The 13917-nt window shown below is 41.6% G+C and overlaps 1 protein-coding gene across 1 annotated transcript in view; it reads left to right on the forward strand.

The window, feature by feature from the left end:
- LOC117512981 (contactin-3-like) overlaps nt 1-13917 on the forward strand; it is a 136614-nt gene that overhangs the window by 102276 nt on the left and 20421 nt on the right. The window contains exons 15-17 of the mRNA XM_034173239.1: nt 12560-12709; nt 12823-12893; nt 13495-13729. Coding sequence (XP_034029130.1) covers nt 12560-12709; nt 12823-12893; nt 13495-13729 — 456 coding nt within the window. The remainder of the gene's footprint in view (nt 1-12559; nt 12710-12822; nt 12894-13494; nt 13730-13917) is intronic.

Raw genomic sequence — 13917 nt, forward strand, 5'->3', positions numbered from 1 at the left:
CCCCGAGTCACACTAACTGTCAGAATGCTCATAGCACGGGCCGAGGCGGAGGATTAGCAGCAATCTTCCATTCCAGCTTATTAATTAATCAAAAGCCCAGACAGAGCTTTATTTCATTTGAAAGCTTGACTCTTAGTCTTGTCCATCCAAATTGGAAGTCCCAAAAACCAGTTTTATTTGTTATTATCTATCGTCCACCTGGTCGTTACTGTGAGTTTCTCTGTGAATTTTCAGACCTTTTGTCTTAGTGCTTAGCTCAGATAAGATAATTATAGTGGGCGATTTTAACATCCACACAGATGCTGAGAATGACAGCCTCAACACTGCATTTAATCTATTATTAGACTCTATTGGCTTTGCTCAAAAAGTAATGAGTCCACCCACCGCTTTAATCATATCTTAGATCTTGTTCTGACTTATGGTATGGAAATAGAAGACTTAACAGTATTCCCTGAAAACTCCCTTCTGTCTGATCATTCTTAATAACATTTACATTTACTCTGAGGACTACCCAGCAGTGGGGAATAAGTTTCATTACACTAGAAGTCTTTCTGAAAGCGCTGTAACTAGGTTTAAGGATATGATTCCTTCTTTATGTTCTCTAATGCCATATACCAACACAGTGCAGAGTAGCTACCTAAACTCTGTAAGTGAGATAGAGTATCTCGTCAGTAGTTTTACATCCTCATTGAAGACAACTTGGATGCTGTAGCTCCTCTGAAAAAGAGAGCTTTAAATCAGAAGTGCCTGACTCCATGGTATAACTCACAAACTCGTAGCTTAAAGCAGATAACCCGTAAGTTGGAGAGGAAATGGCGTCTCACTAATTTAGAAGATCTTCACTTAGCCTGGAAAAAGAGTCTGTTGCTCTATAAAAAGCCCTCCGTAAAGCTAGGACATCTTTCTACTCATCACTAATTGAAGAAAATAAGAACAACCCCAGGTTTCTTTTCAGCACTGTAGCCAGGCTGACAAAGAGTCAGAGCTCTATTGAGCTGAGTATTCCATTAACTTTACTAGTAATGACTTCATGACTTTCTTTGCTAACAAATTTTAACTATTAGAGAAACATTACTCATAACCATCCCAAAGACCGTATCATTATCTTTGGCTGCTTTCAGTGATGCCGGGTATTTGTTAGACCTCTTTCTCTCCGATTGTTCTGTCTGAGTTATTTTCATTAGTTACTTCATCCAAACCATCAACATGTTTATTAGACCCCATTCCTACCAGGCTGCTCAAGGAAGCCCTACCTACCTATTTAATGCTTCGAGCTTAAATATGATCAATCTATCTTTGTTAGTTGGCTATGTACCACAGGCTTTTAAGGTGGCAGTAATTAAACCATTACTTAAAAAGCCATCACTTGACCCAGCTATCTTAGCTAATTATAGGCCAATCTCCAACCTTCCTTTTCTCTCAAAAATTATTGAAAGGGTAGTTGTAAAACAGGCTAACTGATGCATCTGCAGAGGAATGGGTCTATTTGAAGATTTTCAGTCAGGTTTTAGAATTCATCATAGTACAGAAACAGCATTAGTGAAGGTTACAAATGATCTTCTTATGGCCTCGGACAGTGGACTCATCTCTGTGCTTGTTCTGTTAGACCTCAGTGCTGCTTTTGATACTGTTGACCATAAAATTTTATTACAGAGATTAGAGCATGCCATAGGTATTAAAGGCACTGCGCGCGGTGGTTTGAATCATATTTGTCTAATAGATTACAATTTGTTCATGTAAATGGGGAATCTTCTTCACAGACTAAAGTTAATTATGGAGTTCCACAAGGTTCTGTGCTAGGACCAATTTTATTCACTTTAGACATGCTTCCCTTAGGTAGTATTATTAGACTGTATTGCTTAAATTTTCATTGTTACGCAGATGATACCCAGCTTTATCTATCCATGAAGCCAGAGGACACACACCAATTAGCTAAACTGCAGGATTGTCTTACAGACATAAAGACATGGATGACCTCTAATTTCCTGCTTTTAAACTCAGATAAACTGAAGTTATTGTACTTGGCCCACAAATCTTAGAAACATGGTGTCTAACCAGATCCTTACTCTGGATGGCATTACCCTGACCTCTAGTAATACTGTGAGAAATCTTGGAGTCATTTTGATCAGGATATGTCATTCAAAGCGCATATTAAAACAATATGTAGGACTGCTTTTTGCATTTACGCAATATCTCTAAAATTAGAAAGGTCTTGTCTCAGAGTGATGCTGAAAAAACTAATTCATGCATTATTTCCTCTAGGCTGGACTATTGTAATTCATTATTATCAGTTGTCAAAATGCTGCAGCTAGAGTACTAACGGGGACTAGAAGGAGAGAGTATATCTCACCCCATATTGGCCTCTCTTCATTGCTTCCTGTTAATTCTAGAATAGAATTTAAAATTCTTCTTCTTACTTATAAGGTTTTGAATAATCAGGTCCCATCTTATCTTAGGGACCTCGTAGTACCATATCACCCCAATAGAGCGCTTCGCTCTCAGACTGCAGGCTTACTTAGAATGGGAGGCAGAGCCTTCAGCTTTCAGGCTCCTCTCCTGTGGAACCAGCACCCAATTCAGATCAGGGAGACAGACACCCTCTCTACTTTTAAGATTAGGCTTAAAACTTTCCTTTTGGTAAAGCTTATAGTTAGGGCTGGATCAGGTGACCCTGAACCATCCCTTAGTTATGCTGCTATAGACGTAGACTGCTGGGGGGTTCCCATGATGCACTGTTTCTTTCTCTTTTGCTCTGTATGCACCACTCTGCATTTAATCATTAGTGATCGATCTCTGCTCCCCTCCACAGCATGTCTTTTTCCTGGTTCTCTCCCTCAGCCCCAACCAGTCCCAGCAGAAGACTGCCCCTCCCTGAGCCTGGTTCTGCTGGAGGTTTCTTCCTGTTAAAAGGGAGTTTTCCTTCCCACTGTAGCCAAGTGCTTGCTCACAGGGGGTCGTTTTGACCGTTGGGGTTTTACATGATTATTGTATGGCCTTGCCTTACAATATAAAGCGCCTTGGGGCAACTGTTTGTTGTGATTTGGCACTATATAAAAAAATTGATTGATTGATTTGATACATGTGTTTTTACGTCAGCCAAGCTTGAACCTTCGTGCGCATGCGTGAGTTTTTCCACGCCTGTCGGTTGCGTCATTCGCCTGTGGGCAGGCTTTGAGTGAGCACTGCTCCACCCCTCTTGTCGTTGTTTCATTGCGAGGAAATGGTGGAATAATTTGGGCTTTTTTTCCATCAGAATTTTTTCAGAAACTGTTAGAGACAGGCAGCTGGAAACCATTCGAAAAATTTATCTGGCTTCCGGTGAAAATTTTACGGGCTTCACAGAGAATAAGGAGTGTTACTACAGCTTTAAGGACTGCCCACAATGGCGCACGGCGCTCCGCACTCCGAGCCGCCATCGAGAGGCAGAAACCACCACACATTTCTAAACGGATGGCTGTGTGGAGCCGGGACCATCGTGTGCAATTTCTCTGGTTATCACTAGAGCTGGACATCAGCCATTTTCCGGCAGATTTCACTTTTAACAAGAGATTTTGTCATGGAAAGCCGCACGGAGGCTTCGCGCGTCACGACCGATTCACTGATGGAGCGAGACAAAGGAACACCTCCGTTTCGGAGTGTTAAAGGACAAGTTGGGGACATGCCTATCTCGGCCTTCAGTGCTTACCAGTCGAGTGAGTATAAGAGAAATTGTGGAGAGCTGGACATGTCCCAACTTGTCCTCTGGCACTCCGAAACGGAGGTGTTCCTTTGTCTCGCTCGATTCTTTTCTCACAGACCTCGTATATACACTCAACAAAAATATAAACGCAACACTTTTGGTTTTGCTCCCATTTGTATGAGATGAACTCAAAGATCTAAAACTTTTTCCACATACACAATATCACATTTCCCTCAAATATTGTTCACAAACCAGTCTAAATCTGTGATAGTGAGCACTTCTCCTTTGCTGAGATAATCCATCCCACCTCACAGGTGTGCCATATCAAGATGCTGATTAGACACCATGATTAGTGCACAGGGTGCATTAGACTGCCCACAATAAAAGGCCACTCTGAAAGGTGCAGTTTTATCACAGCACAATGCCACAGATGTCGCAAGATTTGAGGGAGCGTGCAATTTGCATGCTGACAGCAGGAATGTCAACCAGAGCTGTTGCTCGTGTATTGAATGTTCATTTCTCTACCATAAGCCGTCTCCAAAGGCGTTTCAGAGAATTGGCAGTACATCCAACCAGCCTCACAACCGCAGACACGTGTAACCACACCAGCCCAGGACCTCCACATCCAGCATGTTCACCTCCAAGATCGTTGAGACCAGCCACTCGGACAGCTGCTGAAACAATCGGTTTGCATAACCAAAGAATTTCTGCACAAACTGTCAGAAACCGTCTCAGGGAACCTCATCTGCATGCTCGTCGTCCTCATCGGGTCTCGACCTGACTCCAGTTCGTCGTCGTAACCGACTTTAGTGGGCAAATGCTCACATTCGCCGGCATTTGGCACGTTGGAGAGGTGTTCTCTTCACGGATGAATCCCGGTTCACACTGTTCAGGGCAGATGGCAGACAGCGTGTGTGGCGTCATGTGGGTGAGCGGTTTTCTGAGTCAATGTTGTGGATCGAGTGGCCCATGGTGGCGGTGGGTTATGGTATGGGCAGGCGTCTGTTATGGACGAAGAAACAGGTGCATTTTATTGATGGCATTTTGAATGCACAGAGATACCGTGACGAGATCCTGAGGCCCATTGTTGTGCCATCCAAGAACATCACCTCATGTTGCAGCAGGATAATGCACGGCCCATGTTGCAAGGATCTGTACACAATTCTTGGAAGCTGAAAATGTCCCAGTTCTTGCATGGCCGGCATACTCACGGACATGTCACCCATTGAGCATGTTTGGGATGCTCTGGACCGGCATATACGACAGCGTGTACCAGTTCCTGCGAATATCCAGCAACTTCACACAGCCATGAAGAGGAGTGGACCAACATTCCACAGGCCACAATGACAACCTGATAACTCTATGTGAAGGAGATGTGTTGCACTGCATGAGGCAAATGGTGGTCACACCAGATACTGACTGGTATCCCCCCCCCCCCCCCCCCAAAAAAACAAACCTGCACCTTTCAGAGTGGCCTTTTATTGTGGGCAGTCTAAGGCACACCTGTGCACTAATCATGGTGTCTAATCAGCATCTTGATATGGCACACCTGTGAGGTGGGATGGATTATCTCAGCAAAGGAGAAGTGCTCACTATCACAGATTTAGACTGGTTTGTGAACAATATTTGAGGGAAATGGTGATATTGTGTATGTGGAAAAAGTTTTAGATCTTTGAGTTCATCTCATACAAAATGAGAGCAAAACCAAACCTGTTGCGTTTATATTTTTGTTGAGTGTATAGTGTGTGTGTGTGTTGGTGTGTGGTGTGTGTGTGTGTGTGTGTGTAGCTATGTAATTATGAAATTTTGTTTGTGGTATATGTTTGTTATTTTTAGTTAAGGGGTGGGTATTTATAAGCTCTGCTTCTGCCCTCACCCTTTCGGCCACGCAGGATTTTGTAAAGTTGCTTTGTTATGAGTTTTTTGTTTTTGTTGTTGAATTGTGTGCCGAATAAAACTCATTCAATCATTCATTCATGTTAATAGTGTGAATGGCCACACATTTCTAAGTGCCAAAACAAGCGGTGTTAGATGTTCATGTGTGTCACCTGGGATTTGTCTGAGACCTGCTGCGAGGGGTTCGATGGGTTCGCACAGTGCACACTCTGTGCGCAGATAGTTCTAGCAACAGTGTACAAGGCAATTGAGGCAGCTACGATTCTACACGTTTTGCATACGATTCCTGCTCCATGTGCACTTTATGCGCAAATCAACTAATTCACACTATGTGTGAAGGGGCCCTTACATTTGTATTGGGTTACAGTATATCACATTTTGCTATTTATTACCTCTGCCAACGAAATTAGAGGAGGGTATGTTTTTGCCCCTGTTTGTTTGTTTGTCTGTTTTGAACAGGCTGGAACTCACAATTTTTAAAATATTGTGAACTTTTTACTGAAGATTCACATCCTGATAGACAGAAGTCATTCAATTTTCAAGTTCATATGTAAAAGGCCAAAGTCAGGAAAGATCTTGGAAATTGGAAAAATCTCTATCTTTAACATTGAACAAATATTCACAAATTCACAACTCTGTCAAAAAAGATCAAATGTCTTTCATATATGACACCTTTATGTAGGATTAGTGGTGGGCACAACTAACCAAAAAGTTAGCTTCGATAACCTTAATCTGCTAACTGAAAAGTTAATTTTTATAAAACTAAACCAATAAATCCTGAAACAAATTAGTGAAAGTTACAGATAAAAGGTAAACCAACTTGACTTCAGTACACAGCAGCTACTGACACAATAACGAGTCAGTGCTTCTGTCTCAGATCAGCCTTCTCTCAGCAAAACAGACCTGGTGATCAGAGAGAAAGGAGAGAGGAAAAAAAGATCATTATTCTTCACACCATACAGACTTGCAGGTCATTTCACTGGGGTCATGTACAGGCAGACAGTTTTGACTTATGGTTATAATTTTAAATAAACTAATTCCGGACAAGTTATTGAAATTAACAACACGTGTGTCATTTTACAAAGTGAAAATACCAGCTACTCGTATGTTTTAGTTTTAAAGTAATGCACTAATTTGAAGGTTTAGCGTTTAGACACACATGCCGCATTGTATTATGGGTACATTAGTTTCTGACGTTAGTGGTTGGCTTATTGGTATAGCACGTTACTGAAACGTGTGGTGAGAGGGCAGTGTTCATGGCAGTGTGAGCAGCCACAAATTCGCTAAAAGTGATGAAGGACTTAACCAACAGAATTTCAGTTTTCAAAATGCCTTTCTTTACAAATAATAAAAATGACATATTTACAAATACAGATATTGTAAAACCCACCATACTCTAAAGCTATACATACTCCTGACTTTGATCACATCTAATTTAGCTTATGAAAAGCCACTTCTAACAGGACTTTGGCCTTGAAATTTTTTCCAAGGTTAATTTGTGGAATTGGAAACTAGTGTTGGCAGAGGTTTGCACTTATGACGCGCGTGCTCTAGTTTATTTAGGAGTGGAAAGCTCCCAGGCACCAACTGCAATGGTTGATTATGAGTATTATTTGATTTTCCTGCTGTGAATGACTTTCTGAGTGGCTCCTTGTGGGCAAATGTGGAAGTACAGTATCTGCTAGAAAGAGCTGTTAAGCCAAGAAAAACCGGAGGTCAAAAGGGATTGCAGCAAGTGGAAATGTGACCTTTTTTCTGAGCTGAGCTGGATATCTGTAACACAATAAGGCCGGGACACGAGGTTAATGCCAAGTGTAGATACAAGGCTTTGAACCAGTACAAGGAATGAAAATCAACAACAATTGAAATGTTGCTAGAAAGAAAAGCCAAATCAGAAGCTTCTTGATATTTTCTTTAACATTCTTGACCAGAAACGTTTATTTGAAATAATTGTAACTGGTAAATTGTAAATTTATATCAACTAAGCATTTTTTTTGTTGGTTGTTGCTGAATACACTTTCTGTTTCTGAGCATCGTGTGCGTCTTTGAATCTCAGAGATTAATTAACAGTAAAACAATGTAAAATGTGGTGTGGTTTTTTGTGCTATCTTATACATGTGCCTTTAGACATTAATTAATCAGTGTTTTGACAGGCTAACAGATAAAAAATAATGTTAGACATCATTAGCTAGCTCAGTTAAGCTAAACAGCGTGCCAGTGTAGCCTAGCTAGCCTAGCTTGTTAATCAAGGCATTAGCGATAGACTGTAAATTAAATATAGTGTGTAATCAATCAGCATTTTTAAAAACTGTTACAGAGTTATAAAATGAGGCCAAAATGCAGACTGAGCTTTACATTGTAAATATGTAAAATAGTTTATTTTACAAAAAATGCAAAGTCAGGGTGGTCCGTGTTGGTTCCAAGCAAGGTGCTGGTGAAGGACAATGGATCTAAGGGCTCAGCAGCACAAAACAGGTGGCAAGGCTGGGCTCAGCCAGCACAGGTGTTAAGTCAACCAAACTGGCGAGGAGTACAAGAATAAGGCGGCCTTTTAAACTGCACTGCACACATCCTACCAGCTGCAAGTGGCAAGCAGGTCAGCCACACCAGATTGAGACTCACAAGACAAACAGAAAAAGGTGAAATCCTCACAGTAACATCCAAAAGATACATATTGCTTTATCACACAGCCTCACATGGAATGTTATTAACTGAAATTTCTTATGATGAGGGAAAAAAATTTAATGCAGAAGCTGAAATCAGTAACATTAAAATATTGATTCTGCTCAAAACAAACCACTTAGTTGGGGAAAATAATTCTGGTTTGAAGCCCTGTGTGTAACACATCCATACAACAAAATGTGCGTAGTATATGTACACAACTGTGTGTGTTTGTGTTTAAAGTCTTCTCGCTCATGCATGCAGAAAAAAGGTCACTTTCAACTCTAGTAAGTTCAAACCAAGGGTCAACTTCATTAAAAATGCAAACAATAACATTTAGTGAAACAAAGACAAAGTGACCTCTTTGTAGCATCTCACACATAAGGGCATTGCATTGCATAATAGTAGTAGTAGTAATAATTATAATACAACCTTAATTCCAATGAAGTTGGGACGCTGTGTAAAATGTAAATAAAAACAGAATACAATGATTTGCAAATCCTTTGCAAATATTTGCTCATTTTGAAATGGATGCCTGTAACACGTCTCAAAAAAGCTGGTACAGTGTATGTTTACACTGGTGAAATCACCTTTCTTCTAACAACACTCAATAAGCGTTTTGGGAAACTGAGGACACTAATTGTTGAAGCTTTGTAGTGGAATTCTTTCCCATTCTTGCTTGATGTACGACTTCAGTTGTTCAACAGTCCGGGGTCTCCGTTGTCGTATTTTGCACTTCATAATGCACCCACACATTTTCAATGGTCTGGACTGCAAGCAGGCCAGTCTAACACCCCAACCTTAAGGGCCAGTGTAGGGTAAACAACAACAACAGGCAGTGTGTGATTCACTAAATGGAGGCACCAACTGCATTTTGTTGATCAGTGTTTGGACAGGCTAACAGGTAAAAAATAATGTTAGACATCATTAGCTAGCTCAGGTTAAGCTAAACAGCTTAACCTGAGCTAGCTACGATTCTACATGTAGTGTAGAATCGAAGCTTGTACCCATAACAAGCTTTGTAGGTGGAATTCTTTCCCATTTCTTGCTTGATGCAAGACTTCAGTTGTTCAACAGTCCGGGGTCTCCGTTGTTGTATTTTGCACTTCATAATGCGCCACACATTTTCAATGGGCGACAGGTCTGGACTGCAGGCAGGCCAGTCTAGTACCCGCACTCTTTAACTACGAAGCCACGCTGTTACAACACTTGCAGAATGTGGCTTGGCATTGTCTTGCTGAAATAAGCAGTGACATCCCTGAAAAAGATGTTGCTTGGATGGCAGCATGTGTTGCTCCAAAACCTGGATGTACCTTTCAGCATTGATGGTGCCATCACAGATGTGTCAGTTGCCCATGCCATGGGCACTAACACACCCCCATACCATCACAGACGCTGTCTTCTGAACGGTATATCCTTTACACAATGATGTCGGTTTTTAATGCAGTGCCGCCTGAGGGAATGAAGGTCACAGGCATTCAATGTTGGTTTTCGGCCTTGCCGCTTATGTGTACAAAGTTCTCCAGATTCTCTGAATCTTCTGATTATATTATGGACTGTAGATGATGGAATCCCTAAATTCCTTGCAATTGAACATTGAGAAATATTGTTCTTAAACTGTTGGACTATTCTTTCATGCAGTTGTTCACAAAGTGGTGATCCTCACACCATCTTTGCTTGTGAACGGCTGAGCCTTTTGGGGATGCTCCTTTTATACCCAATCATGACACTCACAATTAGTGTCCTCAGTTCCCAAATGCTTATTGAGTGTTGTTAGAAGGAAAAGTGATGTAACACAGTGGTAAACATACCACTGTCCCAACTTTTTTGAAACATGTTGTAGGCATCTATTTCAAAATGAGCAAATATTTGCACAAAAACAATAAAGTTTGTCAGTTTGAACATTAAATATCTTCTCTTTGTGGTGTATTCAATTGAATATAGTAGGTTGAAGAGGATTTGTAAATCATTGTATTGTTTTTATTTACATTTTAACACAACATCCCAACTTCATTGGAATTGGGGTTGTAATCCACTTCAGTTTGTGTACCAGCCTGGCATCAGAGTGGACAATGTTGTCATCTACTTTCAACATAGAGCTCTCTCTCACCTGGAAAAGCCTGGAGATACTGAGAGAATCATGTTTTTTGATTTCTCCAGTGCCTTTATTACCATACAGCCTGTGCTTCTGAGGGACAGGCTAGAGATCATAGGTGTGGACCCCCACCTTGGACTACATCACAGAATGACCACAGTACATGAGATCACGGGACTGCATCTCTGCCACAGTCGTCTGCAGAATGGGGGCCCCACAAGGAAGTGTCTTGGCTCCTTTTCTCTTCACCCTCTACACTGCAGACTTCATGTACAACTCTGCAAACTGTCACTTGCAAAAGTTCTCTGAGGACTCTGCAATTGTCGACCTTATCACTGACGAGAATGACAGAGAGTACAGAGAGAGGACCCAGGACTTTGTGGACTGGTGTCAGTGGAGCCTCCTCCAGATCAATGCGGGGAAAACCAAAGAGCTGGTGGTGGATTTCTGCAGGTACAGGCGCTCTCTACTAACACCAGTGAAGATCCAGGGAACGGATGTTGAGATAGTCGATTCTTACAAGTACCTGGGTGTTCACCTAAACAGTAAACTGGACTGGTCAAACACTACTGCACTTTACAAGAAAGGCCAGAGTGGACTCTACCTGTCGAGGCGACCTTCTTTGATTCTGTAGTGGCTTTAGCCATTTTTTACAGAGTGGTCTGATGGAGCAGCAGCATCACAAGTGCTGAGAGGAGGAGACTTGACAAAGTGAGGAAGACCAGCTCTGTCCTGTGAAGTCCCCTGGACTCAGTGCAGGAGGTGGGAGAAAGGAAGATGATGACTAAGCTGTCATTCCTGCTGAAGAACGCCTCTCACCCCATGTGTGACACCCTGACTCCACTGGAAAGCTCCTTCAGTGACAGACTGCTCCACCCCAAGTGCGTGAAGGCGCGACACCCCAGGTCCTTCCTTCCTGCTGCTGTCAGACTCTACAGCCAGCACTGTTCCTAGTAGACCACCCAGATCACTCAAATCATTAAAGTAACAACTGTCTTTCTTATGTGCAATAATACTTGAATCACTCATATGCAATAGTACTTGTACACTCATGTATAATATTATTTGATCATTCATGTGCAATAATACCAAATATTCATTTTAACTTGAGTTTTTCTGCTTGTAAATAGTGTATTTACTGTGTATATTGTTGTTATTCCTGTGTGACTTCCATGTTTTGGTACTTATTTTGGTACTTAGCATACATTGCACAATTGTTCTGTAACTGTCCCTTTGCTGCTATAACATTGCAAATTTCCCTGTCGTGGGACTAATAAAGGATTATCTTATCTTAATAATAATAATACTAATAATAATACATTTATTTAAGAAGAACTTTTAGTTTTAAGATTAGTAGTAAGATTAAAAATCATAAAAACTATTTCTACAAACAAAATAATTAAAAGAAGCTAAAACCCCTAAAACTAATGGTAAGCAATAGAAAATAAATAGGTTTTAAGACTAGTCTTAAAAGAGTCAATGGAAGTTGCTTTCGAATCCCAACAGGCAGGCGGTTTCACGAGGCAGGCGCACAGCAGGAAAAAGCTCTACACCCTGCTGACGTCTTTTAACTTGAAGGGTACGAGGAGGCACATAAGGCTTTACAAGTTCAACAAGATAGTTGGGTGCATGTCCATTGGCAGCCTTATACGTCAGCAGCAAAACCTTAAAATATCCTCTTAGCGTCGCAGGGAGCCAGTGAAGCGAAACCAGAACAGGTGTGATGTGATCGAACATCCTAGTTTATGTCAAAATTCTGGCAGCAGTATTCTGTGCCATCTGCAAGCATCTCATACGCCTGTGCGGCAATCCAGAAAATACTACTTTCGCAAGAGTCAGTTCTGGGAGACACGAGTGTGAACAAGAATTTGTCCATCCTCCATAGAGAGGATAGGTCTGATCACTGCAGTGTTACACAAGTGAAAATAGGCCAGCTTTTATTTTTCGAATTTTGTAAAAATTTCATGTTACCATTTTATCTTTATATTTTTTCTTTTTTATTATTTAGGGGATTTTTTTTCTTCCTTTTTGATTATTTGTTTAGCTTTAAAATCAAACATGATATAATATGAACAGCTTAAGTTATGTGATCAGAATATATAACGTCCCCTTCGGATGAATGATGATGACAATAAAAATAAAGCTCAGTGTTTGTTCAAATGCACCATTTTCAGTTGCGTAAGATTTCCAAGAGGTTGTTTATTATGTTTGTTTGGTGTTTTTTGCAGTGCCCGAGGTAATTGATGGGAACACACGCACAGCAACTGTGGTGGACCTGAATGCCTGGGTGGAGTATGAGTTTCGGGTTCTCGCCAAAAACAGTGTTGGAGTGGGAGAACCCAGTTCTGTGTCAGTCAAGACCAGAACAGAGGATGCAGGTACAGTAACACACACACACAAATGACCTCAAATCCATGAAAATCACACAAACCCTGGTGTCAATAAGTGATGTTTAGTAAGTGGAGCATTGAACAAAGCCTGTGTTGTGTAGTTCCTGACGTTGCGCCGGGTGACGTGGGCGGAGGGGGAGGCAGCAGATCTGAACTGGTCATCACATGGGAGGTAAGTCATCAGTCTTATGTTCTCGCCTGTTACTCAGAGTGCCGACAGTCTTTGCTTTTATATCCTTGAGTGAAGTGCTTAATACTTCTCGGTAAATCAAAGCCCCCACTCTGTTTGGCTTGCAGGTATCATAAATTCTAGCTCGGGTGAAATCTGTCACGGAGGTCGTAAATTCTCCGATAAAGAGTCTGTATGTAAGACGGCGCGAATGTATACATAAGCAGTACATTGGAGCTGACAGTTATTGTCATTTATGAGGCTTGGATCTGCTACGAATTACACTTCAGCCAAATCTGCAATGCACAAATCGAGCAATGAATCAAAGCACTCAGGCGGCACAAAATTAATGCCGATATTAAAGAAATCAATGGTCGGCTGCAGCCACCGTTTGATTTGATTGAAATTTTTTTAAGCTGCACAGATGTCCTGAAACAGTCTTACATTGTTTCTGTTACTCCTCGTTTCTTTTCGCCACATGGGCTGCAAAAGCAGTTTGCTGGTTGCGCTCTTCTTTTGGTGACGGTGTGAGCCCGGTGGCGGGGTGAATGTGAGTGCACTGTATATGTTTTAATATCACTATAGTTTTGTGTTTCACTCTCAGCCCGTTCCTGAAGAACTGCAGAATGGTGAGAGCTTCGGTTACATCATCGCTTTCCGCTCCTTCGGAGAAGTCAGCTGGACCCACGTGGCCACGTCTGCCCCGGGCGCATCCCGCTACGTGTACCGCAACGACAGCATCGCACCCTTCTCCCCGTTTCACGTCAAGGTCGGCACTTATAACAGCAAAGGTCAGGGTCCGTTCAGCCCTGTGGTCACCATCTACTCTGCAGAAATAGGTGAGGACCCTCTGCAGAAACACTTTGCTTTTTTAGGTGGTGAAAAATGATTTTTTTTTTTTCTTTCTTTCTTTTTTGTACATTAAGCGAGCTGAAAGAGCTTGGTAAAGAAAGGGACGGGGACTTGCGGTGAAGGAAATGCTTTTAAATGGCGTGTGGTTAAATGAAAAATGGTAGAAAGTGGAAGC

This window comes from Thalassophryne amazonica, chromosome 6 (assembly GCF_902500255.1).
Source record: "Thalassophryne amazonica chromosome 6, fThaAma1.1, whole genome shotgun sequence".
In the NCBI taxonomy this organism is placed as follows: Eukaryota; Metazoa; Chordata; class Actinopteri; order Batrachoidiformes; family Batrachoididae; genus Thalassophryne; species Thalassophryne amazonica.